Raw genomic sequence first — 16,556 nt, forward strand, 5'->3', positions numbered from 1 at the left:
TAGGCCCAAACTCGGTATCTTGAGCTGGAACATCGCCGGCCTAATATATAAAAAAGATTATCCTAAATGGCTGGAAATGATTAAGCAGTTTGTAGGGCTTCAGGAAACCTGGGAGCCGGAGGTAGACTGGCGGCTGGATGGTTATACATCCTTTTCCAATCCAGCGGAGTTGGTTCCTTTCGGTAGAGCCAAATGGGGGCTCCTTTTGTTGTTTTCTGTGAAATTACCGTGGCTGTATCAAAGGGTTGAAGTAGGCACACCCCACTGCCTAGCAGTGGAGATGAGGGACCGTAAAACTTTTATAATTCGCCAGATTGCTTGAATGGTACTGAACATTTGTTGATTTATAAACTATTTTTAGAGGATTATATAGAAAAGCAAACCACTTATTACCCGATTATTCTTTTAGGGGATTTTAACATACACCCGTGTGATCAGGATTGCCAGGGGGATCTGGAGAGTCCACAGCCTATCCCACACCCCATTTTGAGCATAATAGACAGGGGGAATGCTTGAAGGAAGTTCTAGCGGCAGTGGATCTCTATGAACCCAATACATCTGAAAAAATTTACAGGACCCCGACGTTTACTGGCAGGGGTAGTAGCACTGTCATTGACTATATGTTTTTGTCATCTTTATTGTTGTCCAGTGTCACTTTTTATGGGGCAAGATACTCACATTTTAGTGATCACAATCCGATCTTTTTGGAATTAAATAATGAATGTGGTCTGGTGCAACTCGGGAGACACATGAGGGTAGAGGTTAGCATCAAACCAACTGATCAAGGAAGAAGGATAAAATGGACAAAGATAATCCCGGAGATTTTTTTAGACACCCTTTTTTTGTCGATAAAGGATATGTTGAATATATGTCTGGATACTATATCTGGAGGTATGATCATCGAGGCATTCACTGCCATTTGTAAACAAATATCCTCGAACTTAATGACCCCGGTAAAAAGGGGGCAACAAATGGCCGAGAAATGGTTGACACTACCTGTTCGCAGGCACATAGCCTTTTAATGAGAGCCATTAAACAGACCCCACAAAATAGGATTAATGTGGCTATACTTAGAAAGGACTACAAGCTAGCTGTAAGGGCCAGGAAAAAGGACATTAGAACGGAAGCTTGGGAGGCCTTGATGTCGGCTGATGTCTTCAAGAATAGCCGTAGCTTTTGGGAAATTGTAAATAAACCATTCTTTTCCGAAAATGGCAACAACGTGGTAGAATGTAATATCACCGAGGCACAATGGCTAGAACATTTTGAGGCTATATATGAGACCCCTATATTGTCTGATCCTGCCCCTTGCCTGTTCCAAGAGATGCAAACCAGCCTCTGAGTTTTAAAGAGGAGGAAGTAGCCTTGGCCATCAAGGCCATGTCTAGCAACAAGGCCCCAGGCCCAGACGGCGTTCCAGCCGATCTATATAAAACACAGCCAGTTTTCTGGGCACAAGTTCTGACCAAACTTTTTAACACTGCAGCAAAGGGAAATCACCCACCATCCTGGGCCACGTCTATTATAGTTCCTATCTTTAAAAAGGGAAACAGAGGAGATGCCGGATGTTATAGACCAATCTCTCTAATTGATTCGGCCGTTAAGGTCCTGGGGAGAGCGGTCTTAGGTAAAATGAAAGGATGGCTAGATGAGAATAATGTAATATCAAACTCTCAATATGGTTTTAGAAGTGGCAGGGGGACTCAAGATCAGTGCCTCAATGTATCCCTGTTAATTGGCAAATATACCTCAGCCAAAAGGAGAGTACTCCAGCTGGCATTCATGGATTTATCGTCAGCTTCTGACCTGGTAAACAGGTCAAAGCTCTGGACGATCCTCCTAGAGATGGGGATGGAAAAAAGTCTCCTCCACTTCCTAGCTGACCTGCATCAGAACCTTACTGCATGGGTGAGGATCGACCAAGATGGGAACTGCACTAGGCACTTTAGTTCTGGGCGTGGAGTATGACAGGGTTGTATTTTGGCACCTTTGCTTTTTACTCTTTATATTAATAATTTAGGTAAGTTTTTAGATATAGCCAGCTTAGATGTCCCCAAAATTGGCCAGGAGCGTTGCCCGGTGCTTCTGTACGCCGACGATGCGGTTTTATCGCGTGCAGCAGTCGGCCTACATAAGCTGCTGGTGGGATTGGTAATTTTATGAATTCCTTGGATTTAAAGGTAAATATAGCCAAATCACACGGAATGAGTATAGGTCGTCAGAGCAAACGATCTTGCCGGACTCTTTACTGTGAAGGATTCAAAGTTACTAGGATAACTCCTTTTATGTATTTGGGGGTTCTCTTTGATGGGAAAGGAACATGGGCTGCCCAACACAAACTAAAGGTTAATGGCATGGCTAGGGCAATTGCTGCCGTAAATGGGTTTGATAAACGGTTAGGAACAAAACCTGTTGAGGCAATTGTGAACATTTATAAAGCTAAATGCATTGCAATTGCCACATATGGCTCCTCTATCTGGGGGTATAGACCCATGGAGGTGATACAGCTAGAGGAGAACAAATTTCTACGGGGTATATTATCGGTTCCTCAATCAACACCCACCTATGCTGTACACCAGGAATTGGGGGTGGCTTACATAACAGATACACTTAGGCTGGCGCCAGTCATTTTCAGGCTTATCCCGAATTAGACCTTAATCATAAATTGATCCGGGATTGTCTCACTTTGGATTATGCACACAAGATTAGGTAGCTTGTTTATGTAAGGGAAACACTGGTAACTGTTGGTCGACAGGACCTCTATAATGAACCCGGGATGATTACGAAAATGGATCCCAGCAGGGTGAAGAAACAGCTTTTAAATTTGTGGGCAGTACAAAGGGAGGAATTGGAGTTGAAAAAAAGTAACGCTAAAAGCACATTATCTTTTAAAAACTACGCCGTCAATGGAACCTTATTTGAAAACTGTGACCAGGCCTTTACATCGCATACTCCTTGCACGCTTTCGTTTTAACTTAATTCACCTTTCGCTAGGCAACTCCAAGGGGTGGTGCAGGCTGGAAGAGCTAGGGCCATGCATCTGTGATAACTTCTCAGTCCAGGACACAATGCATTTATTAATGTTCTGTGATTTGTATAGTGACATCAGGAAGAGGTTTCTTTCTCCCCTACTAAAAAGCAAGGGTTTTATCCAAGTTAAGCCAGCCTTAATGTATTTACAGCTATTAAATGATCCCAATGAGATTTTTTATATAGACAGTTTCCTTATGGCAGCTGTCTGGCTGAGAAATAGCAGTGAGGAGAGACCATAACTAATGAGGTCTTATTCCTGATTTTATCTTTTTATACATTGTTTTTATGATTGGTATTTTAAAATGAGGTTTATATTAAATATCTTGGATGTATTGTCACTTTTGCCCTGAAATGCACTTTACCTGACCAGTACTGTATCGCGTTCTTTGCACATAGATTGCTAATGCCGGATTGTATTATACTGTGGACACTTTATATTGTATTTTTGCACATATATGTTTGTATTTAGTCTTTGTACTTTTATGGTTTTAACTTAACCGAATAAAGTGGTTTGACTGACTGACTGACTGATCGGGCTAAAACTCTGGGAGGGAAAGATTGGGCAGAATATACGACCTGGGAGATAAAGCAGGGAAACTCATAGCCTGGCTCGATAAAAAAAAAAAAAAGTGTGGGCGAGCAGACTGGTTCCTGAGCTCAGACGATGGAGACATTCCCCTCACAGATCTGCAGGAAATAGACAAATTCGCCAGTCATTTCAGTGCTGTTTATACAGCCGTAGCCCAACACACTGAAGAGGACTCTCATGAATTACTACAAGACATTAGGCTCCCCAAACTCTCTTTGGACTAACGTAATTTTATGGAAAGTGCCTAGACAAAAGATGAAATGGCGCAGGCAATCCGATCTTTAAACTCAGGGAAGGCCCTTGGTCCCGAAGGAATCCCCATCAAGTTGTACAAGCTTCGACCCGATAAACTTGCACCATATTTAAAATATTTGTTTGAGGAATGGAGGGAGGGACACTACCCAGGGAACAGAGTACTGCCACCATAGTCACCATACATAAAGAAGGTAAAACTAAGACCAACTGTGCCTCGTACAGGCCGATTTCCCTTCTGAATGCAGAGCCCAAAATTCCGGCCAAGCTCGCGGCCAATCGCCTGGTCAAAACAATTGGGGGCCTAGTTCACCCAGACCAATCCGGCTTTATGCCCCACAGAAATACAGCCTTGAATTTGCGTAGAGTCCATGAACTGCTGGGTAGAGCAACCAGCTATGATCGTATCCTTGGACGCAACCTTCGCATTCAATACTATTGAATGGCCTTATTTCTGGGCAGTATTGGCAAAGATGGGATTTGGCCCAAACTATATCCAGTGGGTACACCTCTTGTAAAAATGAGCACTTGGCACAAGTGATGGTCAATAACAAACAGTCAGCCACATTCATGCTCAGTCGTGGGACCCGTCAGGGGTGCCCACGGACCTGAACGCTCATCCGACACAATGGATCACACTGGGGTTTATGCTTGCCAAAAGGCGCAGCTCAATCACCCACAATAGAAGACTGAAAAAAATACCTTGATTGGTTCATGAACAGGGAAAAACGGGTATTTGGCCAAGGGCTGCCCGAAAAAGTGGTCCAGCATATTGAGCCCTTGTAACGTATATTGTAGAGAGAGTTGTCAACCACCTCGTAGTATTGAACAAGATGCTCTCATCACCCCGTAACATCTCCTCATTGGGTAATGCTGTAAACAATTTTCACATGTCATAGCAGTGCACAATTTTGTTGATTCCTCTGTATTGTATATCTGACACCGATGTATGTTGATAAAAAGATTTATGAAAAAAAGTATACTTTTAAGATGATTTGTGGAGGGGGGTTTTAAAACATTTTTTATTGTGAGCATAAGGCCAACATTTTCAGACAGCAACAAGTAGTTTTCCTGTGGCTTTCAATAATTAAAAAAATTTAATGAAAAAAAAAAAAAACACCATTGCACTAGCTTGCCAAAACCAGACTTACTGGCTTTACCTAAAATTGTAAAATCTGAGTTAGGAAAAAAACTGGTGTAGAACCCTTGTGTAGAGAGTGGATTTCAGTCACGTTAGCTTAAGCAGAGAAACTCTCTGCAAGGTCTGTACAAGTGATATTGATTATTTTCAGGCACACTAATCTTACCTCGTTCAATTTATCAGCAAAAGTTGCTACGCTGGGTCCAAATTTCTTAATTCCATAAATGATGGCAATACCGATAGATGCAGCAGCAATGGTTTCATGGTTAATTACATAGATTTCTTTAGAAAGCAGGTATAGCAGAAGCCCAGTGCCCAGCATATAGGGACCTATTGACATAAGAACATAAAAATCTTTAAATGAAGCTAAAAGTTTTTTTCCTTTTTTTTTTTTTTTTTTTTTTTTTTTTTTTTTTTTAAAGGTCCACCTTACGACATTCATTGACAACAAAAACAGCTATCTAGCTGCACACCAACACAATAAATAAATTTAAAAAAGAGACGTATATGAATATACAGTCACATCTTAATGAAAATGGGGCTATGGCAACCAAAGGAATCAATCCAATCATAAATAATGATTTTACATCTTCAACTTGGGGAAGCATGCAAATTGTAAAACCTTCCACTAATTTATTAAGAAGGTTCACTTGAAAAATGTGTTGCACATTTGATTACCGATGAGCAGTACCACAAAATAAGAAACTTCCTAAAGCTAATATTTTATCTCCAGCTTAAATTGGTGTAGTATGAATGGTTCATGTCTGTTCTCCCTTCTACTGTAGAACTCAGTTTCATTAAATGGTTAACTGGATACTCTTTTAGATAATAACTGTCTTTCCAAAAAATTACAAATCCTTCAAGTTGCCAAGTTGAGAGGGTGATTTGTAGTTCTATTCTGTATTAATGCACCCAAACAGCCACATAACTAAAAGGGAACATGTGAAACTTTACTTTGTTCGAAACATGATGGCTTTCATTACCGATATTTTACTGCAGGCTAGTAAAATGAAGTGATTGAGAACACTTGCAAAGAACACGCTTCAATGCATCAACAGGTGCCCTGGTATAAAATACCAGTTAAACATTTCCCTAGCAACCTAATAAAAGGGTTTTAAGGAGTGAGAGTACTTCTGACGAGGTAGCATTGTTCATGCTACAGTAGTGAAGTTGAGATTCTGTAACATACAGAAGGTTTGCATGGTGCTTCCGAATTCCCACTCCAGGGCACACCACCACTCCGTCCTTCAGCAGGAAATATTTCGACAAAGCACATAACACAAACAGAGCGACCAGTGGTGGCCAGCATGGCTCGCGGATAGCTGGGCACAGCGGGGGGTATGGAGGGGATATCGCAATATAAAATTTAAAAAATACACTTACCTTGCCGCCGGGTCCCACGACTCTGCTCCCATGACACGACCCCCAGCCAGGGGCTGGAGTGGTGGGTATGTTCTCCACGCAGGCTGTACTGCAGCCTGCATGGATGACTGTTTTGGGCTGTCCGAGAGGGCCAATCTAACAGTCAATGCACACTTAAGGAGGGTTCTACCGCTTCTTCCCAGCTCTGCAGCCCCTCCCTGTAACGTAAAGCTGCCGCAACAAGATAAAATGACAATAACATTATGTCATATTATTTTTTCCATCTTCAAGTCGGTGGGGAGACGATCTGCCTTAAAGGAGGAACCGCCCCTATTTGCGACCATCCCCTCTGGACATTTTCCAACCACAAGATGAACATTTGCTGAAAACAGCCAACATAATTACTGAAGGAAGAAGACAGTCTAGACAGCTTAGAAAAAAGTGAGAAACTGTTCTCACCAAAAGATAAAGACATAAGTCAGCATGCATCAAAATTTGGCAAATGAAGACAAAAAATAAAAAATAAAAAAGAGAGAGACGAATGCCAGCCTAGAAGTCCTTTGATTAGACAGCAGTGATCAGTGAGTCCTAGCTCGGTCCACAAGAAAACCGTCCAAGATGATGCTACTGAGAAGGACGTTTGATTTATGCAAAGTAGAAATGTGCAACAGTTTAACTTTGTTAGTTTTGAAGTAGTTTAGGAGTCCAGTGAAAGGTACATGCGAAATAAGACTAACCTGTTTCTCTTTATAAGCACAAAGATCATTTGTTTTCATCTAAACTCAAATACTCAGCAATGCGTGCTCATTTAGGAAAGGTGCATTGTAGCCAAGGTATATGGTATTTATTTTGTAGAGAAAATCTACGCAAATGAGCAGTATAACATTATCAAATATAAAGCATTACAATTTGTGTGTTGTAGTTTATGTTCTGTAATTATAAAGTTCACCAGAAGTAGAGAAGGGCCTCAGGGTTAGTGTCGATACTGTGTAAATTGTAAAAACTCTATACACACAGGCGCTGTAGTTAAGGTGGTCAAGTACAATATTCCATTCCATTGTGCAGAATAGTAAGGCAAAAGTCCACACTGCATTATAAATTGAAATCCAAGAAAGTAGTTGCTCTACATGGAGACTCTGGATTTCGGGCATGTAGCAGAGACGTTTGACTACCAACTAATGGGGTTTTGAATGTCCTAGCCAACACTACTGTCGCAATGAAGGACATAGAAGGACGATGGGAAACAATTCCTCATGGTTCAGAGTAGGTTTCTAAATGAATGCAGGGATATTGTGCAGTTGAGCTTTGAACCAACACTGCCAAGTGTGGCAAAGAAAATCCACCATTCCATTTAGCAAGGAGATGGATAACAGGCGACAGGGCAGTTGGAGGAGTTGAGGGAGTTTGGAGCAGTTCGTGAAGGACAGCCGTTAGAGTGAGATGAGGGCTAACAGAAGAAGAGCCAGAGATTCCAGAGAGGACATATGCGAAGGTTTTCCACAGGCCTCAGCATCTGGACTGATTCTGCTTGTGTAGGGTTGGCAATTAACATCTCTACAGAATGAATTAGGCAACTACAGTCAGGGCCACTGGAATCGTATGGCAGGAGAATGCCAAATTATGTTACTGGGTTGAGTAAATTATGCAGCAATAAAAAAATTGTGGCGTAATGCGGCACATTTGGTAATAGTATTGCTTCTTTATTTCGTCATTAGGTTAAGCGTGAGCCAGCGCTGCTCTGGCAATCTGTTGTAGTAGAGTATAGAAGAGAAGCCCCGCCCATATTTTTCATTGGTTTGTGTCTTTGTCCTTTGTAAATGCTGGTGTCGGATTCCTTAATAGGCTTGTTAGTCTCTCCTTAGTACGGCCATGTTGTCATTTTAACTTCCCATAGCTACTGGACCCTTTACTTCGGCTGCTAAACTGTAAGTCTTATTTAGACTTGTAAGCACCATTTTTAAGAGTTTCTCCTTCGAGCATGACGAAGTGCTTTGCTCACATTCAGGGCGCCATGCGACCTTTCTCTTTTCAAGGGAACCAAAAACAAACATCACGTTTATTAACCCGTTGCGTGCTTCTGTCAGCCAACGGTTGTCGCACGCACTACCTCCGTAGTGCAGCGCACATCCGCTGGCTGGTGCGGCCCCGCCAACTCAAAGCCACCGCACCGCAGCTTAAATGAGTCGCTCCTAAAAACTCCTGCGGCACGCTGGGGCCACCAAACGAATACATTTAATGTACACGGGTGCCCGCTTTCAGCTTAGGAAAAAAAAACCAAACATCACGTTTATTTAAAGCGCCGCTCCCCCAGCAAGCTCTAAAACTCCCACGGCAAGCAGGGGCCACCATGCGCATACATTTTACGTACACAGGTGCCCGCTTTCAGGTTAGGAAACAAAAAACAAACATGTTTATTAAAGGTGCCGCTCCTCCTGCACTCCTGCGAGGCTACAAGGTGAGATGCTGCATACTTCAGCTCACCCAAACGCAGCCACGCAGTGCAAGGAATCTGTTTTTTCCCTCTCTGCATTCACTTGGAGGTAATCTCTTAATGCTAAAAATCGATAAAACCCAATATCCTGCCAGTCGCGTTGCAGGAGACCGCTCACATGTGCTCTTCTGCAACACCGGCCTGAACCCAGGGGCTTGGACATGGGAAACGTTCCTTCTCAGGCAAGCTTTCTGCTATGCGCATGAGAAGAATGATCTGGTTTTGCAAAAGGCTGAGAAGAGTTTACGTCTTCTCTTATAGCAAACAGAACAAACCAATTCCCTTATAGTTTTTTTTAAAGGAACACGTATAGCTTTAATGTTCATCACCTTTGTGGGTTTGGAGGCTGGGCTTGCTTTGGACTTCTTTCCATAGTACATGTACTTCTTTTCTGATTCTTTCAGACAGCAGTGGGTGTTATTTCCAGATTTTAGACCCGGGAAAATCAACAGGACACGCGAGTGAGGCAGCTGGTAAGTACAGTCTGGCAGAGCGTCTTTCATCCTCAGGGCAGCAGCTCCTGTCGCAAGAGACACCGGGTCTGCAGAAGAGTCATGAGCGTGTTACCTTGTGGTGTTCGGTTGTCACTGCTTTGAGACCAGAGGCCATTGCCTGACCAGGCTTGCTTGACCCCTTTTATTTCCCACTCCTCTGGACCATGCAGGTGGCTTCCCCTCCATCCTGTCCATGGCCAGTGGAGTAGTGTGGCTCACTGGTTAGAGGCGGCAGGCCCGAGAGCAGAAGTCGGCCCGGGACCAGGGTTCAATTCCCGACGCGGCAGGGTCGTGGACCTTGGTCAGCAGACTCGATAATTCTCGCTTCGGTGCTTACTCTAATCAGGGGTTCCACTCGGCAACTCTGGGCATTAGCTTGCCTAATCTCCACAACGGCCCCACCAATTCCGGGGATGCCTGGCTCCACCTTGGGGACCCCCAGCAAGGGACCATCCCACAGGGAAAGCCAGGATGGGTTCCCCAGAGTTATACAGCGCCAGGAGACCTATGGACGGGTAGCAGTGCGCTTTACAAGCTCAAAAACATTTGCATTTACATGGGTAAGGGTTCATAGTCCCTCCGAGTGTTTGATTCCACAAATGAATGGCAGACATAAATAACTTCGATAAAACCTGCCTGTCTTCTCTGTCCAACCCAAAATGTAAATCATAGACTTGTATTTGCTAGTTGCCCTTAAATGTATGTTGTGGTTTCTACAGGATTGCTTTTATGCCAAGCTGTTTGCAGTGTACTGGAATACTTTAACTGTGCCCCTCTGCATTAACGCTTTAGACCATTACAAACGTGAACACAGCTACAGCTGAACTAGGATTAGAACTATATATATTTGTTAGTTAACCTTCCAAAATTATCTGTGGGAATGTTTCTGTGCCCAGTTTCACAATCAATACTGTAAACCTTTTAGTGAGCTCCAGTTTGCATAACCAAGGCACTGTCCTAGTGAAAACAGATTAGATCTATTACATGTCTGTCACCAAGCTGTTGCCAGGCACTTTCCTGAAATTAGCAGGCTTCACCTTCTGTGTGTGAGCTATTTGAAATTTGTATTTTTATTAGAAATTTGGTAGTCCGTCACTGCTATACATTTCATCCTGCATTTTTATATCCTTTTTTTTGTATATTTCATTCATTCAAACCCCTTTACATTAACATAGTCCTACCTTTACTGTTCAGTTGTTATAAAAGATCATAATATATCATGTGTGCACTTTTTTCTTTAATCACTCTACTGCAAACAAAAAAAGTTAAATAGAAAACACTCATTTATCAATGCCTATTGTTTCAACTTCTAAAATGTGAGACCTATTGCATTGCAAATGCTCGTTTTTCAACTTGGTAACATTCTCTGGGCATTGGTTGCACCTTATTAGTACCAGTTTAACACCCAAATATATCATTAAGCAACATAAAAGGTGACCTGTCCAGTTTTGGAACGGGGTTTCCACCGCGCAGCAACACATTTGTTGCATATTTAGTAACTCTTAAACCGTTTGAGCTAGAAACAAAATACTTTTGGGGTAAAGTCTGCAGATTATGCAGAGGATGGATTATGTGGCAGATATGGCAAATCTATAACTAAGTAAACAAGCATTAGGAATGCATTAGGGCTCGGGTTTGTTTTAAGTTAGAGATAATGGCATTGTAAATGGCAATGTGTTTTAGGCACTACGCACTGCCACTACGCACTGCCACTACGCACTGCCACCACGCACTGCCACCACGCACTGCCACCACGCACTGCCACCACGCACTGCCACTCTGCACCACACGCCTCTGCACCACACGCCTCTGCACCACACGCCTCTGCACCACACGCCTCTGCACCACACGCCTCTGCACCACACGCCTCTGCACCACACGCCTCTGCACCACACGCCTCTGCACCACACGCCTCTGCACCACACGCCTCTGCACCACACGACGCCTCTGCACGACGCCTCTGCACGACGCCTCTGCACGACGCCTCTGCACGACGCCTCTGCACGACGCCTCTGCACGACGCCTCTGCACGACGCCTCTGCACGACGCCTCTGCACGACGCCTCTGCACGACGCCTCTGCACGACGCCTCTGCACGACGCCTCTGCACGACGCCTCTGCACGACGCCTCTGCACGACGCCTCTGCACGACGCCTCTGCACGACGCCTCTGCACGACGCCTCTGCACGACGCCTCTGCACGACGCCTCTGCACGACGCCTCTGCACTACGCCTCTGCACTACGCACTACGCCTCTGCACTACGCCTCTGCACTACGCACTACGCCTCTGCACTACGCCTCTGCACTACGCACTACGCCTCTGCACGACGCCTCTGCACTACGCACTACGCCTCTGCACGACGCCTCTGCACGACGCCTCTGCACGACGCACTACCACTCTGCACGACGCCTCTGCACTACGCACTACGCCTCTGCACTACGCACGACGCCTCTGCACTACGCACGACGCCTCTGCACTACGCACGACGCCTCTGCACTACGCACTACGCCTCTGCACTACGCACTACGCCTCTGCACTACGCACTACGCCTCTGCACTACGCACTACGCCTCTGCACTACGCACTACGCCTCTGCACTACGCACTACGCCTCTGCACTACGCACTACGCCTCTGCACTACGCACTACGCCTCTGCACTACGCACTACGCCTCTGCACTACGCACTACGCCTCTGCACTACGCACTACGCCTCTGCACTACGCACTACGCCTCTGCACTACGCACTACGCCTCTGCACTACGCACTACGCCTCTGCACGACGCACTACGCCTCTGCACTACGCACGACGCCTCTGCACGACGCCTCTGCACGACGCCTCTGCACGACGCCTCTGCACGACGCCTCTGCACGACGCCTCTGCACGACGCCTCTGCACGACGCCTCTGCACGACGCCTCTGCACGACGCCTCTGCACGACGCCTCTGCACGACGCCTCTGCACGACGCCTCTGCACGACGCCTCTGCACGACGCCTCTGCACGACGCCTCTGCACGACGCCTCTGCACGACGCCTCTGCACGACGCCTCTGCACGACGCCTCTGCACGACGCCTCTGCACGACGCCTCTGCACGACGCCTCTGCACGACGCCTCTGCACGACGCCTCTGCACGACGCCTCTGCACGACGCCTCTGCACGACGCCTCTGCACGACGCCTCTGCACGACGCCTCTGCACGACGCCTCTGCACGACGCCTCTGCACGACGCCTCTGCACGACGCCTCTGCACGACGCCTCTGCACGACGCCTCTGCACGACGCCTCTGCACGACGCCTCTGCACGACACCTCTGCACGACACCTCTGCACGACGCACTACGCCTCGGCACGACGCCTCGGCACGACGCCTCTGCACGACGCCTCTGCACGACGCCTCTGCACGACGCCTCTGCACGACGCCTCTGCACGACGCCTCTGCACTACGCACTACCACTCTGCACGACGCCTCTGCACTACGCACTACCACTCTGCACTACGCACTACGCCTCTGCACTACGCACTACGCCTCTGCACTACGCACTACGCCTCTGCACTACGCACTACGCCTCTGCACTACGCACTACGCCTCTGCACTACGCACTACGCCTCTGCACTACGCACTATGCCTCTGCACTACGCACTATGCCTCTGCACTACGCACTATGCCCTATGCCTCTGCACTATGCCCTACGCCTCTGCACTACGCCTCTGCACTACGCACTACGCCTCTGCACTACGCACTACGCCTCTGCACTACGCACTACGCCTCTGCACTACGCACTACCACTCTGCACTACGCCTCTGCACTACGCACTACGCACTACCACTCTGCACTACGCACTACGCCTCTGCACTACGCCTCTGCACTACGCACTACGCCTCTGCACTACGCACTACGCCTCTGCACTACCACTACGCACTACGCCTCTGCACTACGCCTCTGCACTACGCACTACGCCTCTGCACTACGCACTACGCCTCTGCACTACGCACTACGCCTCTGCACTACGCCTCTGCACTACGCACTACGCCTCTGCACTACGCACTACGCCTCTGCACTACGCACTACGCCTCTGCACTACCACTCTGCACTACGCACTATGCTTCTGCACTACGCACTACCACTCTGCACTACGCCTCTGCACTACGCACTACCACTCTGCACTACGCCTCTGCACTACGCACTACCACTCTGCACTACGCCTCTGCACTACGCACTACCACTCTGCACTACGCCTCTGCACTACGTGCAAATACAAACACACAAAACAGACCGCCAAATGAATGGACTGCCGTGCGCGAAAGGTAAATGTTAAACGCGCGCATGATACATGCAATGAAATGGTGAACGCGCTCGCACCATCTGGATTGCATTACACGGGCACTCTGACAGCTCCTAATTAAGATTAATAAGTCTGCCGTGCGCGAAACCGCCGAAAATATGCCACATCGGGCACGCGTAAATTACATATAGCCTATCACGTGAACGCTACTAAATACACAGCACAGCGAAGACGAATCACTAAGCAGATGCCATAAAAAACTAAGGAATGTGCCAGCCGGACCCCTTTCTGTCTTTTTTTTTGAACGCATAAGATCTCGGAAGCTCCGCCCCCCACTTCGTGGAGGCGTAGGCCCGAGCCCTAAAAAAAAAAAAAAAAAACACAAAATCGCTGGAGCCGCACAATCACATAATTCCTGTGGCCCTAAAAATAATGTTGTTGCTTCTGTGCTGCCACTTTTGATTTTTAAGTTCTTTCCGATACAAAAACTGTCACACATTTAACACCCATTACAGTGATATCAAAACAGTCTGGGTTTATTTACGCTGTGCAATTTCAGAAGGCAGATGTGCAACAGAAAGAGCTACTATGTGAGTACTATTATAAAAATGTAAATAAGTCGAAAAGAATCTCAGATAGAGTTATCTTTACACTGCTAAAGGTGTAAAGCAGAGTGTTAATATACATTCCAAATTCTGATTTGTGAAAAAGAGGACAGTTGAATCTTACTAACTCAAGCCCTGTTGACATGTTTGTCTACAGCACAGCATTAGGATGTTTTTATTTTGAAGTGAACTTAACTGAGACCGGAGGTGCAGATTATACTTCTCTTACTTTACTGGTATATAAACAGCAGCCAAGCGAATATTTAATAAATAACTTTAACAAACTTCAGATCCTATGAAATCATATGAGCACACCCCCTCAATATGTCCACCAATCATAGTAACCTTGAACCATCAAAACTGGGAGACCCCATTTGTTTGTCTCTTTAGTTGCTGCTCAGCAGTAAAAGATAAGGGCCTCTCACTTTTGTGGTTATTTAATCTGTTGGTGTTTAATATTCCTGCTGTATTTGCTACCAACACTGATTTGAGGGTTGTGCGCATTAATCCTATGAGCATTATTATTTTTGTTTTTCTGTACCTGTATCCCGCTCGGGTCATGCTGACTGTGCTCATCCCTCACCACCAGTGTGTGCATTTGAACCAGTTTTATGAGCAGGATTGCATCCTTTCCTCCAAATCAAAGTTACTGTTTTTTGGGGAGTGAGGTGCACGCGTAGCCCAACTGGACAACACTTTTGATCTCCATGTAGCCGTTGCTTCTCTTGAACACACTTGGCAGACCACGGTAGGGAGAGAGGGGAGAGGGCATAAGGGAGGGGGAAGAGAGAGAGAGACATCCCTCAGGGATGCAATAACAGGGGCTGTGTGATCCGCTCTTCCCAGACAGATTGCCATATTTACAAATACTTGTAAAGTGGAATATCAGTTTATGCTCCATTCCCGGACTAGCACGGTCTTTCAGAGCTGCAATAATTTATATACAGGCTTGCATGAGGAGCTGGCTTGAGCCATTCTTGTGGTTGTCCCAGGGTCGCTCCCCCCTTATCTGTCCCCTCTAGGGAGACTTGGTACCTTTAAAATGCAAGCATTTTGGAAAACTTTAAAACTTTTCATACAGTGTCACCATGACAGGCAGTGACCTTTTTGACCCAGACTACTAAGAGCCTTACAAACTACAGGAGGAAGCTGTGTATTATTTTGAGGATGGACTGGGTGAGGCCCTAGACCAGTTGGCGCAACAGTCCGTCAATAAAGCTCCTGGGGGGTGGCTTGGGCGCCGATGGAGCAGGCGGCGTGAGCCGATAGCTCCGCGCTCGATCCCTCATTAATACTGCAAACTGGGGTCTTTAGTGGCTACTGGTGACTGAGGCTGGATCGGAACAACTGGTGCACACTCCGTGCCCGAAATTGCCTCGAGGAGGGGCCAGGGGAGAGAGTATTTCCTCGCGGACTCGGACCGAGCGAGCGGAGACGGAGCCTACAAAATGGCGGCGATCACGGAGTGACGGAGTCTTGCGGAGCCGGTCTGTCTGCTGCGATGCCAGGCTGATCAGACAGAATACGGCAGGAGGGGAACTGAGGTGACCGCGCGCTTGGGTCCGGGCGGCTCGAAGAAGAACGCCAGAAAGAGAGCCACAGACCAGCTGCCGGCAGAACCCACCGGGTGAAACAAAATGGCGGCGACCTAAAAGGGCGAGGAAAGGAGGCGGCGTAACTGGCTCCGCGGCCGAGGTTCGGAAGGGTGAAGAGCTGGAGCGCTCGCAGAGCGGTGCCTGTGCATAGCGCCCTGAGGCGACCAACGAGGCAGACCCCAGGGCTCCATGTGGGGGTAACACTGTAACGACCAGGATCCTGGCGACTGCGGGTCCTCAGCGGAAGGGCTGGAAGTCGCTGCAGCGGTGGGCAATCGGAGGTCCCATATCCGATATTGCAGTGCGGGGACCGCTTTGGGAGCATTGCCCAGGGGGCGACAACGGAGACTTGCCCAGGGGGCGACAACGGAGACAACGCTACAGCGACGTAGGGACTGTAGCCTTGCTGATGTGATACACGATCAGCTGGGAGCTAGTGTGGGGCTACAATAGTTGAACGCCTAACCCGGCTCACTCCGGGAGGGGCACAGGGGAGAACGCCGAAGACCTGCTGCCCTCGAGACCTGCAGAGAGACCCACATTGGCAGCCGCCTGAAGGGAAGGCGAAAGGCCGCGGCACACCTCGCTCTGAAGCCAAGACTCGGAGGGGCAAAGACTGGGACCGGTGGCAGTACAACGCCTGTGACTGGGGGTCTAATATAAGTCGCGGGGCAGATCTCGGAATCATCTGGAGCATTGTGCTGCCCCGGATATGAC

General features: G+C 47.1%; 1 protein-coding gene across 1 annotated transcript in view; it reads right to left on the minus strand.

Annotated features, from left to right (window-relative positions):
- ATP5PB (ATP synthase peripheral stalk-membrane subunit b) overlaps positions 1 to 16,556 on the minus strand; it is a 96,799-nt gene that overhangs the window by 52,269 nt on the left and 27,974 nt on the right. The window contains exon 4 of the mRNA XM_078644481.1: positions 5,182 to 5,345. Within this exon, the coding sequence (XP_078500607.1) occupies positions 5,182 to 5,345 (164 nt within the window). The remainder of the gene's footprint in view (positions 1 to 5,181; positions 5,346 to 16,556) is intronic.

The sequence above is a fragment of the Lissotriton helveticus genome, chromosome 5_1, assembly GCF_964261635.1.
Source record: "Lissotriton helveticus chromosome 5_1, aLisHel1.1, whole genome shotgun sequence".
Taxonomy (NCBI): Eukaryota; Metazoa; Chordata; class Amphibia; order Caudata; family Salamandridae; genus Lissotriton; species Lissotriton helveticus.